At 47.7% G+C, this 15,791-nt stretch overlaps 1 protein-coding gene across 1 annotated transcript in view; it reads left to right on the plus strand.

The window, feature by feature from the left end:
- Positions 1-15,791, plus strand: part of KIZ (kizuna centrosomal protein) — a 737,711-nt gene that overhangs the window by 709,574 nt on the left and 12,346 nt on the right. Inside the window, exon 15 of the mRNA XM_069236553.1 lies at positions 4,700-5,452. Within this exon, the coding sequence (XP_069092654.1) occupies positions 4,700-5,452 (753 nt within the window). The remainder of the gene's footprint in view (positions 1-4,699; positions 5,453-15,791) is intronic.

The raw sequence follows: 15,791 nt of genomic DNA on the forward strand, positions 1-15,791 counted from the left end.
CATGTGTTTCTGAATGATTGCTGTTTTTTAGGGTTAATGCTTGAAATGCTGTGCAAATTTCATCAGGTCAGTACGACTCCAAACCGTGCAGGTATAATCCAAGGCTTGTCAGCCTACTCACTCTGGGAGGAGTTTTAACTATGCAGGGGGCAAGGGAGCACACTGCTGGCATCTCAGCAAACATTACCCACTGCATTCTGGTAAATACAGTTCATCATATTTTCAGGAAATCCCTGGCAAGGAAATGTTCAGTTGGTGCAACTGCAGATGGGTGCAAACTAGGTAATGCTGGAGACACAGGAGGGGTGGAGGGAAGAATTCTGGGTCTACCTGTAGCAATCTTGTGCAGGCTTAATTTAGTCTTTAGACTAGAGGTGGCTTGGATTAACAGTAAGAGTAGAGGCAAAACATCTGGCCATTTTAACCCAGTCTCTTCACATATCTCAGACTTTTTGTTTTTAAATGTTCCATTCAATCTTTTCACCTTCTCTGGGTATTCAAAGTGATGTGCACATTGGAAATGCTGTTGAACCCATAAAGCGTTCATAGCCCCTGAATTACAGCAGCCACAAAGTAAGTTCCTTTTACTTGTCCGATTTTGAGTGGGATTCCAGGAGCACTTGCGGGAAAGTAAGGTGTGAACCAGTGTGTGCCTGTGGCATGCGTATAGTATCTCGGCTGACATGCAGCACTGTGATAAGGATGGGCCAAATTGTGAAAAAGTATTTTTTGATAGACCATTTTAAGATAATTGACATGCCACAAAATCCAAATTTCTGATGAATACAACTACCTGTGGATTCCTCACCTAATGAATTCTCCCCATGCGCAGCATTCAACAGAAACTTGTGGATTCCTCACCTAATGAATTCTCCCCATGCGCAGCATTCAACAGAAACTTCTGTCTCTAGCTCTGCACGTCGGCGAGGACGTCACAATTGGCCGACTCCACGCGGCTCCGTGTGACGTCATCGTGGAAATAAGAGGTCCTCGCCGCCGTGCTGACGTCAGTTCCCTTTTTTCCGTGCCTTCGATAACGGTTACTTTTCTGTTACCTGTATCGTTAGCTCCTCAAAAGGGATACTTGTTGTATTTCCAGGATGTCGGCTCCGAAAAAAAAGTCAGGTTTCAAGCCCTGCAGGGAATGTGGAGGTCGCAAGTCTGTGACTGATCCGCACAACCATTGTCTTTGGTGCCTCAGTTCCGATCACGACGTCCAAGAATGCGGATCCTGCCAAAAGATTAATCCAAAGTGTAGGAAGTTGGCTCTGTATGTACTATTTCAAAGTAAGAAATAGCATGCACAGAGTCCAAGGGTTCCCCTTAGAGGTAAGATAGTGTCAAAAAGAGATAATTCTAATGCTCTATTTTGTGGTAGTGTGGTCGAGCAGTAGGCTTATCAGAGGGTAGTGTTAAGCATTTGTTGTACACACACAGGCAATAAATGAGGAACACACACTCAAAGACAATTCCAGGCCAATAGGTTTTTGTATAGAAAAATATATTTTCTTAGTTTATTTTAAGAACCACAGGTTCAAGATTTACAATCAATACTTAAAATGAAAGGTACTTCACTTAGGTATCATAGGAACTTTGAATCAGCAAAATAGCATGTACAGTTTTGGCAAAAATGGCAATAAGCTATTTTAAAACTAGACACTTGCAATTTTCAACAGTTCCTGGGGGAGGTAAGTATTTGTTAGTTTTGCAGGTAAGTAAACCACCTACAGGGTTCAAAGTTGGGTCCAAGGTAGCCCACCGTTGGGGGTTCAGGGAAACCCCAAAGTTACCACACCAGCAGCTCAGGGCCGGTCAGGTGCAGAGGACAAAGTGGTGCCCAAAACGCATAGGCTTCAATGGAGAAGGGGGTGCCCCGGTTCCAGTCTGCCAGCAGGTAGGTACCCCCGACTTCGGAGGGCAGACCAGGGGGGTTTTGTAGGGCACCGGGGGGGACACAAGCCAGCACAAAAAGTACACCCTCAGCGGCACGGGGGCTGCCGGGTGCAGAGTGCAAACAGGCGTCGGGTTTGCAATGGAGTTCAATGGGAGACCCGGGGGTCTCTTCAACGAAGCAGGCAGTCAAGGAGGGGCTCCTTGGAGTAGCCACCACCTGGGCAAGGGAGAGGGCCACCTGGGGGTCGCTTCTGCACTGGAGGGCGGATCCTTCAGGTCCTGGGGGCTGCGGGTGCAGTGTCTTTACCAGGTGTCGGGTTCTTAGAAGCAGGCAGTCGCGGTCAGGGGGAGCCTTTGGATTCCCTCTGCAGGCGTCGCTGGGGGGGTCAGGGGGGTCAACTCTGGCTACTCACAGGGTCGCAGTCGCCGGGGAGTCCTCCCTGTAGTGATGTTTCTCCGCAGGTCGAGCCGGGGGCATCGGGTGCAGAGTGGAAAGTCTCACGCTTCCGGCGGGAAACGTGCAGTCCTTTAAAAGTTGTTTCTTTGTTGCATAGTTGTTTCTTCTTTGGAGCAGAGCCGCTGTCCTCTGGAGTTCTTGGTCCTTTTAGATGCAGGGTAGTTCTCTGAGGCTTCAGAGGTCGCTGGACCCTGGGGAGCGCATCGCTGTTGCAGTTTTTCTTGAAGTGGGGAGACAGGCCGGTAGGGCTGGGGCCAAAGCAGTTGGTGTCTCCGTCTTCTCTGCAGGGCTTTCAGGTCAGCAGTCCTTCTTCGTCTTCAGGTTGCAGAAATCTATCTTGCTTGGTTCTGGGGGGCCCTAAATATTCAATTTCGGGGTGTGTTTAGGTCTGGGGGGTTAGTAGCCAAGGGCTTCTAGCCCTGAGGGTGGCTACACCCTCTTTGTGCCTCCTCCCTTAGGGGAGGGGGTACATCCCTAATCCTATTGGGGGAATCCTCCATCTGCAAGATGGAGGATTTCTAAAAGTCAGAGTCACCTCAGCTCAGGACACCTTAGGGGCTATCCTGATTGGCCAGTGACTCCTCATTGTTTTTCTCATTATCTCCTCCGGCCTTGCCGCCAAAAGTGGGGCCGTGGCCACAGGGGGCGGGCATCTCCACTAGCTGGAATGCCCTGTGGCACTGTAACAAAGGGGGTGAGCCTTTGAGGCTCACCGCCAGGTGTTACAGCTCCTGCAGGGGGAGGTGAGAAGCACCTCCACCCAGTACAGGCTTTGTTACTAGCCACAGAGTGACAAAGGCACTTTCCCCATGTGGCCAGCAACATGTCTGGTGTGTGGCAGGCTGGCAAAACTAGTCATCCCACACTGGAAGTCGGGTATGTTTTCAGGGGGCATCTCTAAGATGCCCTCTGGGGTGTATTTCACAATCAAATGTACATTGGCATCAGTGTGCATTTATTGTGCTGAGAAGTTTGATACCAAACTTCCCAGTTTTCAGTGTAGCCATTATGGTGCTGTGGAGTTCGTGTATGACAGACTCCCAGAACATATACTCTTATGGCTACCCTGCACTTACAATGTCTAAGGTTTTGCTTAGACCCTGTAGGGGCATAGTGCTCATGCACCTATGCCCTCACCTATGGTATAGTGCACCCTGCCTTAGGGCTGTAAGGCCTGCTAGAGGGGTGACTTATCTATGCCATAGGCAGTGTGAGGTTGGCATGGCACCCTGAAGGGAGTGCCATGTCGACCTAGTCATTTTCTCCTCACCAGCACACACAAGCTGGCAACCAGTGTGTCTGTGCTGAGTGAGGGGTCCCCAGGGTGGCATAAGACATGCTGCAGCCCTTAGAGAGCTTCCCTGGCATCAGGGCCCTTGGTACCAGGGGTACCAGTCACAAGGGACTTACCTGGATGCCAGGGTATGCCAATTGTGGAAACAAAAGTACAGTTTTAGGGAAAGAACACTGGTGCTGGGGCCTGGTTAGCAGGCCTCAGCACATTTTCAAATCATAACTTGTCATCAGCAAAGGCAAAATGTCAGGGGGTAACCATGCCAAGGAGGCATTTCCTTACACGAAGGCATTGAAGGAACGCGAGGCAAAGCTTTTCTTGGCGAGGTCCAAGAAGGAGAGGAAGCGGCACCATTGGTCCTCTTCTGGAAAGTCATCCCATAAGAAGCGACGTCGGTCCAGAAGTCAGTCGGCGTCGAGGTCTCCATCGCCCCGGCACCGGAAGTGTTGGGAAGTGAGTCCGACGGTGTCCCCTCAACCTGCGACGCCGCAGACGTCCCCGGCGCCATCAGTCTTTGAAGTCGTGGAGCCTCAAAGTCATCTGGCTTCGCCGGTGCATCCTGAACCTTAAGAGTCCAGCCTGGGGCCGGCACCGGCTCCACAGGCTTATCTTTCGTTTCCGGGTACGGATCCTGAGGCATTCCTTAATGCCATGTTTCAGATTTTTCAAAACATGGCTCCGGGACGTGGTGCGCCGGCTGGCCCCACTGGTCCCCTGGCTTTCAATCTCGGCGTTCCGGCTACATATAAACCAACGCCGTTTATGCCATTTTTTTCGGCTGGAGATTCAAGTCAGGCCCCTATGCCAACAGTGCAGCCCTCGACGTCGAGGGAGAGACCTTCTACGCCGGTGTCAGAGGTGATGGAGCTGAGAAGTCGGATGTCGGCATCGGATGCGGGTGCCTTCTCCATGGCGCTGATGGATCCATCTGCGGCGTCGGGTGGATCCGGAGAACCTGTCATAACGCCTTCCCGGCGCCATTTACCGACGTCGCTCCGCTCCATGTCGACGCCGGGGCTCGAGTCCAAGTTGAGGTCACGTCAAAAGGCCCTTAGACTTTGAGGAGAGGGAATATCAGCAGCAATTCCTCGAAGAAGGGGAGATCACCGATCCCCAGGGTGACTTCCCTGGGTTGGACACAGCAAGTGGTCTAGATACCTTTCCAGAGTATGACCTGGCCTCCCCTGGTGAATATACAGAGGAGGCAGCCTCTTACCACTCTGTTATTAGGACGGCCGCAGCATTTCTGGATCTTCCTTTACCGACGGCGCAGGTAAAGACCAACCTTTTGACTGAGGTTTTGCATCCTGCTACAGCCATGGCGGATCCTCTTCTACCATTTAATGAAGCCCTGATGGATCCGATCGAAGAGGTTTGGAAGAAGCCTGTTTCCTCTTCGGCTGTTAGTAGGTCGGTGGCCAGGCATTATAGATCTGTGCCTGGGAATCCGGAGTTTTTATGCAAACACCGCATGGCTCTAAAATCTGCCAATGCAACATGTATTCTGGGCAGGTATATCCATGCCATAATGGATGCGACGAAGGCTGTACTTCCGGACATGCCCCAGGACTCGCGTAGTCTTCTTTCAGATGCTCAGGCGGCAGCTACGCAGGTTGTTCAGACAGGGCTGGATACCACGGACTCTATTGCAAGAGCCATGGGGACTTCCGTTGCCTCCAGACGGCATGCGTGGTTACGCACTTCTGGATTTTCGACAGTCGTCCAGTCTACGTTGCTGGATCTGCCCTTTGATGGGGCAAAACTGTTTGGTTCAAAAGCGGACTATGCGCTAGAGCGCTTTAAAGAATGTAGGGGCACAGCTAGATCTTTGGGTCTGCAGGCTGCTTCTACCCCATTTCGATCTTTTAGACGGCTGCGTGTTTTTGGAAGAGGTGCTTCCTTTCGTGGGAGGTCACAGCAGCCGGGGAAGCAGTCCTCCAGCCTCCCTTATCGCTCATACAGGGGGCGGTGTAGAGTCTGCACAAGAGGTGCCACCCAGCAGCAGCACCCTTCCTCTTCCTCTGGAGGGTTACCTCAAGGAAACCAGCCCTAGTCCTCTTGCCATTGTTTCTCATACCTCTCCGGTAGGGGGGAGGCTTTCACTTTTTCTCCCCATATGGGAGTCCATAACAACAGACTCTTGGGTCATCAGTTTGGTGAGAAGAGGTTACGCCCTTCCCTTTCGGGAGATTCCTCCTCCCTTCCCTCCCCATCCTTCCTTTTGTTCAGAAGATCATCTCCTGCTGTTACAACAGGAAGTTCTCTCCCTATTATTGAAGGGTGCAGTGGAGTTGGTTCCAGAGCAAGAGAGGGGTCAGGGGTGTTATTCCAGGTACTTCCTGATCCCCAAGAAGGATGGTCGTCTGAGGCCTATTTTGGACCTGAGGATTTTGAATTGGTTCCTCAAACAGGAGAAATTCAAAATGCTGACTCTATCACAGGTGCTTTTGGCGTTGGACAAGGAGGATTGGATGGTGTCGGTCGACTTGCAGGATGCTTATTTTCACATTCCCATTCTCAAGTCGCACAGGAAGTATCCCCGGTTTGTGGTAGGATCGCAGCACTACCAGTTTGCGGTCCTTCCTTTTAGTCTTACTTCTGCACCACGGGTCTTCACGAAGGTGATGGCGGTTGTTGCAGCACACCTCAAGAGGAAGGGAGTAGCAGTATTCCCCTGCCTGGACGATTGGTTGATCAAAGCCGAGTTTCTGGGGCTTGTGTTGCGTCATCTGCAGCTGACAACACAGTTGTTGTTCAGTCTGGGTTTTTCAATAAATGTGGCCAAGTATCACCTAGAGCCCTCTCAACGTCTCCTGTTCATAGGGGCAGTACTGGACACGACATTGAATCGAGCCTTTCCTCCGCCACAGCAGATACAGGACATTCAGGCGTTGGTTCCAATGTTTCAAGAAGGAGCGGTAGTTCCGGTCCTCAAGGTCCTTCGTTTGCTCGGTCTGTTCGCTTCTTGCATTCTGTTGGTCACGCATGCATGCTGGCATATGAACGCTCTTCAGTGATGCCTCTGCAAGCAGTGGTTTCAGCAGAGAGGAGATCTCGGGGAATCGCTAAGGATCTCCAGAGACACTGCAGCGGATGTGGAAGGCAACCTTTCTCAAGGGAAGCCGTTCTCGCAGCCAACTCCAGTGGCCACGGTGATAACGGATGCCTCCACCTTAGGGTGGGGAGCTCATCTGGAGGATCTGGAGATCAAGGGTCGTTGGTCTCCAGTAGAACAGAGGATTCATATCAATCTGCTGGAGCTGCGGGTGATTCGTTTGGCCCTCAAGGCCTTCCTCCCTTCCCTTCGCAGTCAGTCAGTTCAGATTCTGACGGACAACATGACCTTGATGTGGTATATCAACAAACAGGGGGGTGTAGGGTCGTACCTTCTTTGCAGAGAGGCTCTGCGACTCTGGTCCTGGGCTCGGGACCATTGGCTTTGTGTAGTGGCAAACCATTTGGCCGGGGTCCTAAACGTACGTGCGGACAAACTCAGTCGCTTCTTCTCGGACGACCACGAGTGGGGTCTGCATCCGGATCTAGTTCTTTACATAGACCTCTTTGCCACTCAAGAGAACGCGCATTGTCCGTCGTTCTGCAGCCTTCAGTATCCGATGCAAGGAGCGTTGGGGGGCGCGTTTCGGATGTCCTGGTGCGACCAGTTGCTTTACGCGTTTCCTCCCATACCCTTGATTCCTCGGGTTTTGAGACCGGGCCCAAGTCATTCTGACAGCTCTGGATTGGCCACGAAGGGTGTGGTATGCAGACCTTCTCCGACTCTCACTGTACCCGCGGCTCCGTCTCCCTCTCAGGGCAGACCTCCTCTCGCAGTCGCAGGGGCAGGTTCTACACCCCCACCTCCAGAGCCTGCACCTTCATGCCTGGAGATTGAACGGGGCAACCTGAGTTCCTTTTCTCTCCCACCGGAGCTGGTGGACGTTCTTTTATCGGCCAGACGACACTCCACCAAGTTGGTCTATGCAAGTAGGTGGGCTAATTTTGTTCGTTGGTGTGGAGAGACCTTAAGTGCCCATCTTTCTGATGTTTTGTTGTTTGCATTGTCATTGGCTCAGCGTGGTTGTGCTATGGCCACGGTTAAGGGCTATCTTTCGGCCCTTTCGGCTTTTTTATATCTTATAGATCAGCCCTCTCTATTCAAATCTCCTTTGGTTGTTCGATTTTTGAGGGGGCTTACTAATACATTTCCTCCCAGGCCTTTTATTATGCTGCAGTGGGACTTGAATTTGGTGTTGACTTTTTTGATGGGCTCCCCCTTTGAGCCACTTCATTCCTGCCCATTAAGATATTTGTTTTTCAAGACTGTGATTTTGGTGGCCATCACGTCGGCTAGACATGTTAGCGAACTGCAGGCTCTTTCTGCTCACCTGCCTTTCACCACTTTATATAAGGACAAGGTGGTTTTGAGGACCAGGGTGGCTTTCCTCCCCAAGGTGGTGTCTTCATTTCACTTGGGAAAATCAATAACTCTCTCAACGTTCTACCCTCCTCCGCATCCATCTAAGGAGGAGGAAAGACTCCATCATCTGGACCCTAAGAGGGCTCTCAGTTTTTATGGCGACAGGACGAGAGAGTTCCGGTTGGATGAACAACTCTTTATCAGATACGTGGGGACGAGGGAGGGGAAGGCCGTCCACAAGAGAACGCTCTCCAGGTGGGTCGTTCTTTGTATTAAAATATGTTACTCATTGGCAAAGAAGGATCCTCCTGAGGGGATCAGGGCTCATTCCACCAGGGCCAAGTCAACCTCATCGGCTTTGGCCAGAGGTGTTTCGATGGTGGACATCTGCAAGGCTGAGACTTGGTCTTCCCTCCACACCTTTGTGAAGCATTATTGTTTGGATGCGGAGGTGCGGAGGGATGGCCATTTTGCGCGGTCAGTGCTGCAGGATTTCCTGGTTTGACCAGACGGACACCCTCCTCCGAGGTGGTACTGCTTTGGGACTCTATTCATTAGGTGAGGAATCCACAGGTAGTTGTATCCATCAGAAGAGCAAGTTACTTACCTTCAGTAACGCTTTTTCTGGTGGATACATTAGCTACCTGTGGATTCCTCACGGTCCCTCCCGCCTCCCCGTTGTCTGTCTGGTCATACCAGGATCGCCTTGGGTGTGCACTTCAGTGCTTTAGTTTCAATGTTTCTACATATGTATATATGTTTATAGTTCTAATTCAAGTTATTTTCAAGTTTGCAAACCATTCATGTTGGTATGTGCCCTTTTTTAAAGAATTGTGCAAAGGTTTTTAGATAAAGATTCTCTATAAAGTTTATTCTTATTAATCTTAAAGGGTGTAGATTGTCGATGTTCTTTATATGTTTGAAAGGCACGTCAAAAATGGTGTGGACCTCTTACTGCCACAATGACGTCACAATGAGCCGCGTGGAGTCGGGCAATTGTGACGTCCTCGCCGACGTGCAGAGCTAGAGAGAGAAGTTTCCGTCGAATGCTGCGCATGGGGAGAATTCATTAGGTGAGGAATCCACAAGTAGCTAATGTATCCACCAGAAAAAGCGTTACCGAAGGTAAGTAACTTGCTCGTTTCTGACTCCCATACAGCGACCAAACCACCTTTCTCTTTTGAGGCCCTAGCTCTTGTAATCTTAAGAGATCTTATGTACTGGGCATGAGCGGTTCAATAGTTTGTGATACATGCAAAGTCATATCATAGTCAGGGGCTAAAGCAGCATTTTTAGCAGCACTTTCAACAGAAGCGTTACCTTCCAGCACTTCACCTTGAGCAGGTTGGTGGGCACCTAGCAACATAATCTGCTTTACGGACAGCTGGAGGGCATTTAGTAATCATTTGGTGTCAGACCCATTTTTGATTGGTGTCCCAGCAAACATGGAGGACCCTCGCTGCTTCCAGAGGAGTACACAATCCTAATAATTCGGGAGGTTGCAGGAGCACAGTTTTTGAGATAGCTGCCTTTCCATGAGCTGCACTTGCCTGCTTAATCAGCGATGTTTTCAAAAACAAAAAAAGGGCATTGGTACCTGAATTCCTTTTGCATATTCTTGCCTTGCTTTCTGGAACTAAAGTCAGATATTATGAAGGTGTTTTCCTCTGTGAGTGTGATCTGGCTCTTTGTACTTCTCTGCTGCTGCTGTATGCTGAAAATTTAGCCAAAGAAGGCGGGGACTCTGATGCGAGAGGTACAGCTCAAGCCTAGAACCTTCTATGTCCATTTAAGCTGCTGCACCATTGGACAAAGTTGACTTGTTTTGCTTTACTCCAGTTTTCATGGCCTGCAGTGTTTACTTGCACTATGTATCTTAGCTATCTTATTTATAGTGATTTTTCTCTAACTTTATATAAATTGTGCACCGATATTGTTCAGTTATTGACAGAGTTTTCCTATAGTGCATCTGAAGCAATTTAATACTGTATTTTTCATATAGCAACATTAAATATGGATAACAAAAGCATATCGTGTCACCAAAACAAAAGGAAGCAAGCCTAATCCCACCCACTTATTAAATCTAAGATTTTTGATCCAGCAGAGCCTTACTAAGCACAATTCTAGAAGAAATTCATGCTGTTCAGTTTATTACTGATAAGTGTATATATTAATAATATTCACAGAGAGATGTGGCCAGTTTGTCAAACAAGGTCTCTGATAATGAAAATACAGTTGGAGACAATAAACCCATGATTGATCAGTTACTACCAAAACTCCTCCTATGAAAAAACAGACAATACACTTTAACCCCTTCGCTGCCAGGTCTTTTCCCCCTCAGGTGCCAAGCCTTTTTTTGGCTGTTTGGGGCAGTTCGCGCTTAGAACCTCATAATGTTTTGTCCACGTAAGCTACCCACGCCAAATTTGCATCCTTTTTTTCCAACATCCTAGGGATTCTAGAGGTACCCATACTTTGTGGGTTCCCCTGAAGGAGACCAAGAAATTAGCCAAAATACAGTGAAGATTTCTTTTTTTTTTTCAAAAAAATGGGGAAAAGGGCTGCAGGAGAAAGCTTGTGTGTTTTTGTTCCCTGAAAATGGCATCAACAAAGGGTTTGCAGTGTTAAAATCACCATCGTCCCACCTTTCAGGAACAGGCAGACTTGAATCAGAAAAACCAATTTTTCAACACAATTTTGGCATTTTACTGGGACATACCCCATTTTTACTATTTTTTGTGCTTTCAGCCTCCTTCCAGTTAGTGACAGAAATGGGTGTGAAACCAATGCTGGATCCCAGAAACCTAAACATTTCTGAAAAGTAGACAAAATTCAGAATTCAGCAAGGAGTAATTTGTGTAGATCCTACAAGGGTTTCCTACAGAACAAAACAGCTGAAATTAATAAATATTGAAATTGAGGTAAAAAAACTGCCATTTTTCTCAACGTTTTACTCTGTAACTTTTTCCTGCGATGTCAGATTTTTTAAAGCAATATACCGTTACGTCTGCTGGACTGGTTGCTGGGATATAAAGGGCTTGTAGGTTCATCAAGAACCCTACGTACCCAGAGCCAATAAATGAGCTGCTCCTTGCAATGGGTTTTCACTCTATACCGGGTATACAGCAATTCATTTGCTGAAATGTAAAGACTGAAAATTAGGTATCAATTAAACCTTTGTATTTCTAAAATGGGTACAAGATAAGGTGTTGAGAATCAGTGGTTATTTGCAAATCCCTAAATTGCAGGGTTCCCATACTAGCATGTGAATTACAGGGCATTTCTCAAATAGATGTCTTTTTTACACACTGTCTTACATTTGGAAGGAAAAAATGTAGAGAAAGACAAGGGGCAACAACAACACTTGTTTTGCTATTCTGTGTTCCCCCAAGTCTCCCAATAAAAATGGTACCTCACTAGCGTGGGTAGGCCTAATGCTCGCGACAGGGAACGCAACATGGACACATCACATTTTTACATTGAAATCTGACGTGTTCTTTGCAAAGTGCCTAGCTGTAGATTTTGGCCTCTAGTTCAGCCAGCACCTAGGGAAACCTACCAAACCTGCGCATTTCTGAAAACTAGACACCTAGGGGAATCCAAGATGGGGTGACTTGTGGGGCTTTCACCAGGTTCTGTTACCCAGAATCCTTTGCAAAGCTCAAAATGTGGCCAAAAAAGCACTTTTTCCTCACATTTCGGTGACAGAAAGTTCTGGAATCTGAGAGGAGCCACAAATTTCCTTCTACCCAGCGTTCCCCCATGTCTCCCGATAAAAATGGTACCTCACTTGTGTGGGTAGCCCTAGTGTCCCCGACAGGAAATGCCGCAGAAACCTTTCTGGACACATCAAAATTATCAAATACAAAACTACCTGTTTTTGCAGGGGGTGGCGGGGGTGCACCTGCGTTTTTGGTCCAGGACTCAGCAGCCATCTAGGGAAACCTACCAAACCCAGACATTTCTGAAAACTAGACATCCGAGGGAGTCCAGGGAGGTGTGACTTGGTGGATCCCCCAATGTTTTCTTACCCGAGAGCCTCAGCAAATCTCAAATTTAGCTAAAAAATCTAATTTTTCCCACATTTCTGTGTGGGATCACTGCATTGGGACAAATCTCCTACCACCCAACGTTCCCCTCAGTCTCCCGGTAAAAATGATACCCCAATTTTTATTGGGTGGTAGGAATTTTGTTGATTCCTGCAGATTCCTGCAGATTCCGGAAGGTTCCATCACAAAAATGGGGGAAGATGTGTGATTTCCAGCAAAGTTGGAGGTTTGCAGGGCATTGTGGGTAAGAAAATGGTGAGGGGTGCATGTGAAGCACACCACCCTGTAATCAACCAGATATTTAGTTTTCAGATGTGTCTAGGTCTTGTGGATTTTTCTACATGGCAGCGTCCCAAAGTCCAAAAAGTGCAGCCCTCACCATTCCAAGTGGGACGATTTTGAGAGTCAGCCGAGCTCTCATGGCCCAAATGTAAAACCAAAATCCAAAATAATCAAATGTCCTCTTGCTTGCTGTGGGATAAGATGTTTTAGTGTGCGGGGAGAGCTGAAAGACTGTTACCCCCTTCATTTGGGGTGGGGGCATAACCAGGCCAACACTGATTGGTAGCCACCACCCCACTATTTTTTGTGTTTTTTAAATCCCTGGCATCTAGTAGACTTTCTGCAAACGCCCCCTCCCCCCGTGGTGTGGATCGGGGATAATTGCCCAATCTGCCCACTGGTGGGCAGAACAACTTTGGCCCCATTTATTTGGGGTGGGGTTATGGCCATACCCCCATCCTCTTATTTTGAAAAAAAAAATCTTCTCTGGTGGGCTTTCTGCCCCCCTTGAGGGCAGATGGGCCTTCCAAAAACAGGCCGATCTGCCCCAAAGGGCGGCAGATATGGCCAACAGTAATGTGCCCCCATGGGGAGCGACCCTTGCCCAAGGGGCTGCCCCCCCTCAAACAAAACACATACATACACACACACCAATCCCTGGTGTGTAGTTGTTTCTGCCCCCCTCGGGGGCAGATTGGCCTAACAAAAATAGGCCGATCTGCCCCTAAGCAGGGCAGAAATGGCCTAAATACAATTTGCCCCCCAGGGGAGCGACCCTTGCCTAAGGGGTCGCTCCCCATACATAAAAACACAAAGTAAATAAAAAAATATATATATCCCTTGTGTCCAGAGGTTTCTGCCCCCCAGGGGCAGATTGGCCCTATTATATTAGGCCGATCTGACTCCAGAGGGGGCAGAAATAGGCTAAAAATGTTTTGCACACCCTGGAGAGCGGCCCTTGGCCAAGGGGCCGCTTCCCATATGCGTAAGTATAAAAATAAAAAATAAAACATCCTGGTGTCTAGTGGTTTCTGCCCCTCCCGGGGGCAGATTGGCCTAATTATATTTGGACCCCCTGGGAGCGACCTTTGCCTAAGGGGTCGCACTCCACATATGAAAAAATAAACAAAGAAAAAAATTATGCCTGGTGTCTAGGGGTTTTGGCCTAAAAATATTAGCCCCCCAGCGGGCCGCTCTCCTTATGCCTCCCCCTCCACTCCCCCACAATCCCCGGGGAGTGACCCTTGCCTAAGGGGTCCCTACCCACATATAAAAAAAAAAAATGAACAAAAAAAACGAATTATCCCTTTTGTCTAGGGGTTTAAATGGGCTAAAAATAATTTGACCCTCTGGGGAGCGATTCCCCTTCCAACCCTGACCTGGTGGGGTGGGGGGACGGCCCTCTAGGGGAGCGCTAGCGGTTCCCTTGAGGGCCGGTACACAGACGTAATGGTTACGTCCGTGGCGTCTGAGAAGTGCAACCATGGACTTAAACATTACGTCCGTGGCTTACAAGGGGTTAAGGATATTTAATTTGCCAGAAAACATAGAATGAGCAGCTTGTAGGTTACAGCTGCAAAATATGCTGACCAAGCTTCAAGATCTGTTATTCACATATAAATTTTAGATAGATGAAGCACACCATCTTCCTTCACACTCATCATATAGTGATTGTCTACTCACAGGCAAATTATCTTTAAAGTGCTTTGTCGTAATCATTTCATTATGATGAGGGGTGCTGCTGGAGAAATTCCTTCCTTGATGGCAACACCATTTTTAAACAAGATTTTTAAAAAACAGTTGACATTCACAAAGAGTTTAATCTATATTCTGTTTTTAAACATGACCTTTTTGATCCTTTCACCATAATAGTATTTCTAAATCATTCAACCATTCAGCGGATTTGATGGCATATTAAGACCAGTACCATTCTGTAACCATGGAAGCTCAGGACTCCGCTGATCCTTAAGGTCATACTAATCCTATATGTAGTTTATTGATATCAAGGCCTGTAAGAAACTGGGTTATGATTTGGAGTGGGAAGACTTCAAGGCATAATCACAACCATTCAAGGAATAACCACGATGTCCCCTTCAAGGAATAATCACAACCTTTGTCAAGGTGAACCCTCCAAGTAACCTGAGCTCAACTCCTGCTAGCTATGGCACATAGCAGACTGGTTTAACTTAGAGCAATGTGTAAAGTATTTCTGGAGTAATACAACAGTAATAAAGTCAAAATGCCCAAAAAATAAAAATCCCAAACTGAATTAGAAGAATATAGCAAAGTTTAATGAACCAGATGACATAGAAATGACAAAAACTCAATAAGGGGAACCAGGGATATACAATTTTTCAAAGTGTTGGTTAGCAATACCTCCAAAAAGTGCAAAGCAGCTATGATAGTCTTTGATCACAGTAGACCATGACTTAGGCATAATTTCAGGCTGACTGCGATGGAGCATGGGTCCGATACACAACAAGGTTCGTTCCAGTCAAAGATTTTACCTTCTGACTTAATCTTATTAGTCCGGGATTTTCTGGATTTCTGGAGCAGCTCCTCCGGGTCTCTTCTAGGGCTCCCAGGACCTCCTGAGCAGCACTTAGGGAGAACCAGAACGCATTCCAAAAGAGGCTACCAGCAGAGTCCAGTTGCCACTAGTCAGCTGGACACTCCAGGGACAAGGCCTTTTACAGCTTGTTGTCTCCTTGTAGCTACACAGAAGGCTACCCAACTGATCATGGGAGTCCGTCCACTTCTTTGTCCTGGTTCACAGACAGCAGGTCAAGTCATCGTCTGCAGGTCCAGAAAATGTTCTAAAGTGTGTGCCTTGAGGTGCCACATTTATTCCTGGCACCGTCTACTGGGTTGTGGGTGACTCATATGTACTGTCTAACCAATAGGGTGAAAGTTCTTGGGGCCAACCCCACCCATTTCTTTCAGTAGTTCCTGTTTGTCTTACTGAAACAGGCCCAAAATGCCATATGTCAGGGTATTTTCAAGGTGGTGAAAGTCTTCAGCCACACTAAACTTTGGCTCTCATTATACTATGGAGTTCAAAGAAGTAATCTCTGCCCATTCACTTCACCTTATTATTTGCTTCTGGGAGGCATTTTACACCTTGTTAACACCTATTTCAAGACCGAGCAAAGGCTGGGAGCTGGCAGAGGTTTCTTACTGCTCGGACAGGTAGAGAATAGCTTTCTAAAAGTTACTTTTCCTTAATATGTATTAAACATCTGACTTCACCATTGAATTTGATTTTAATAACTATTAAAAATAGGAGTTTCATTATTTTTGTAGCTGGTCCTATTCCTGAAATACAGTATTAGTATTTTAATCTGTACTCTGGTTTTCAACATAGGACAGCTATAACTGACAAGGTGAAAATAGCTTTTA

Source organism: Pleurodeles waltl, chromosome 5 (assembly GCF_031143425.1).
Source record: "Pleurodeles waltl isolate 20211129_DDA chromosome 5, aPleWal1.hap1.20221129, whole genome shotgun sequence".
Classification (NCBI taxonomy): domain Eukaryota; kingdom Metazoa; phylum Chordata; class Amphibia; order Caudata; family Salamandridae; genus Pleurodeles; species Pleurodeles waltl.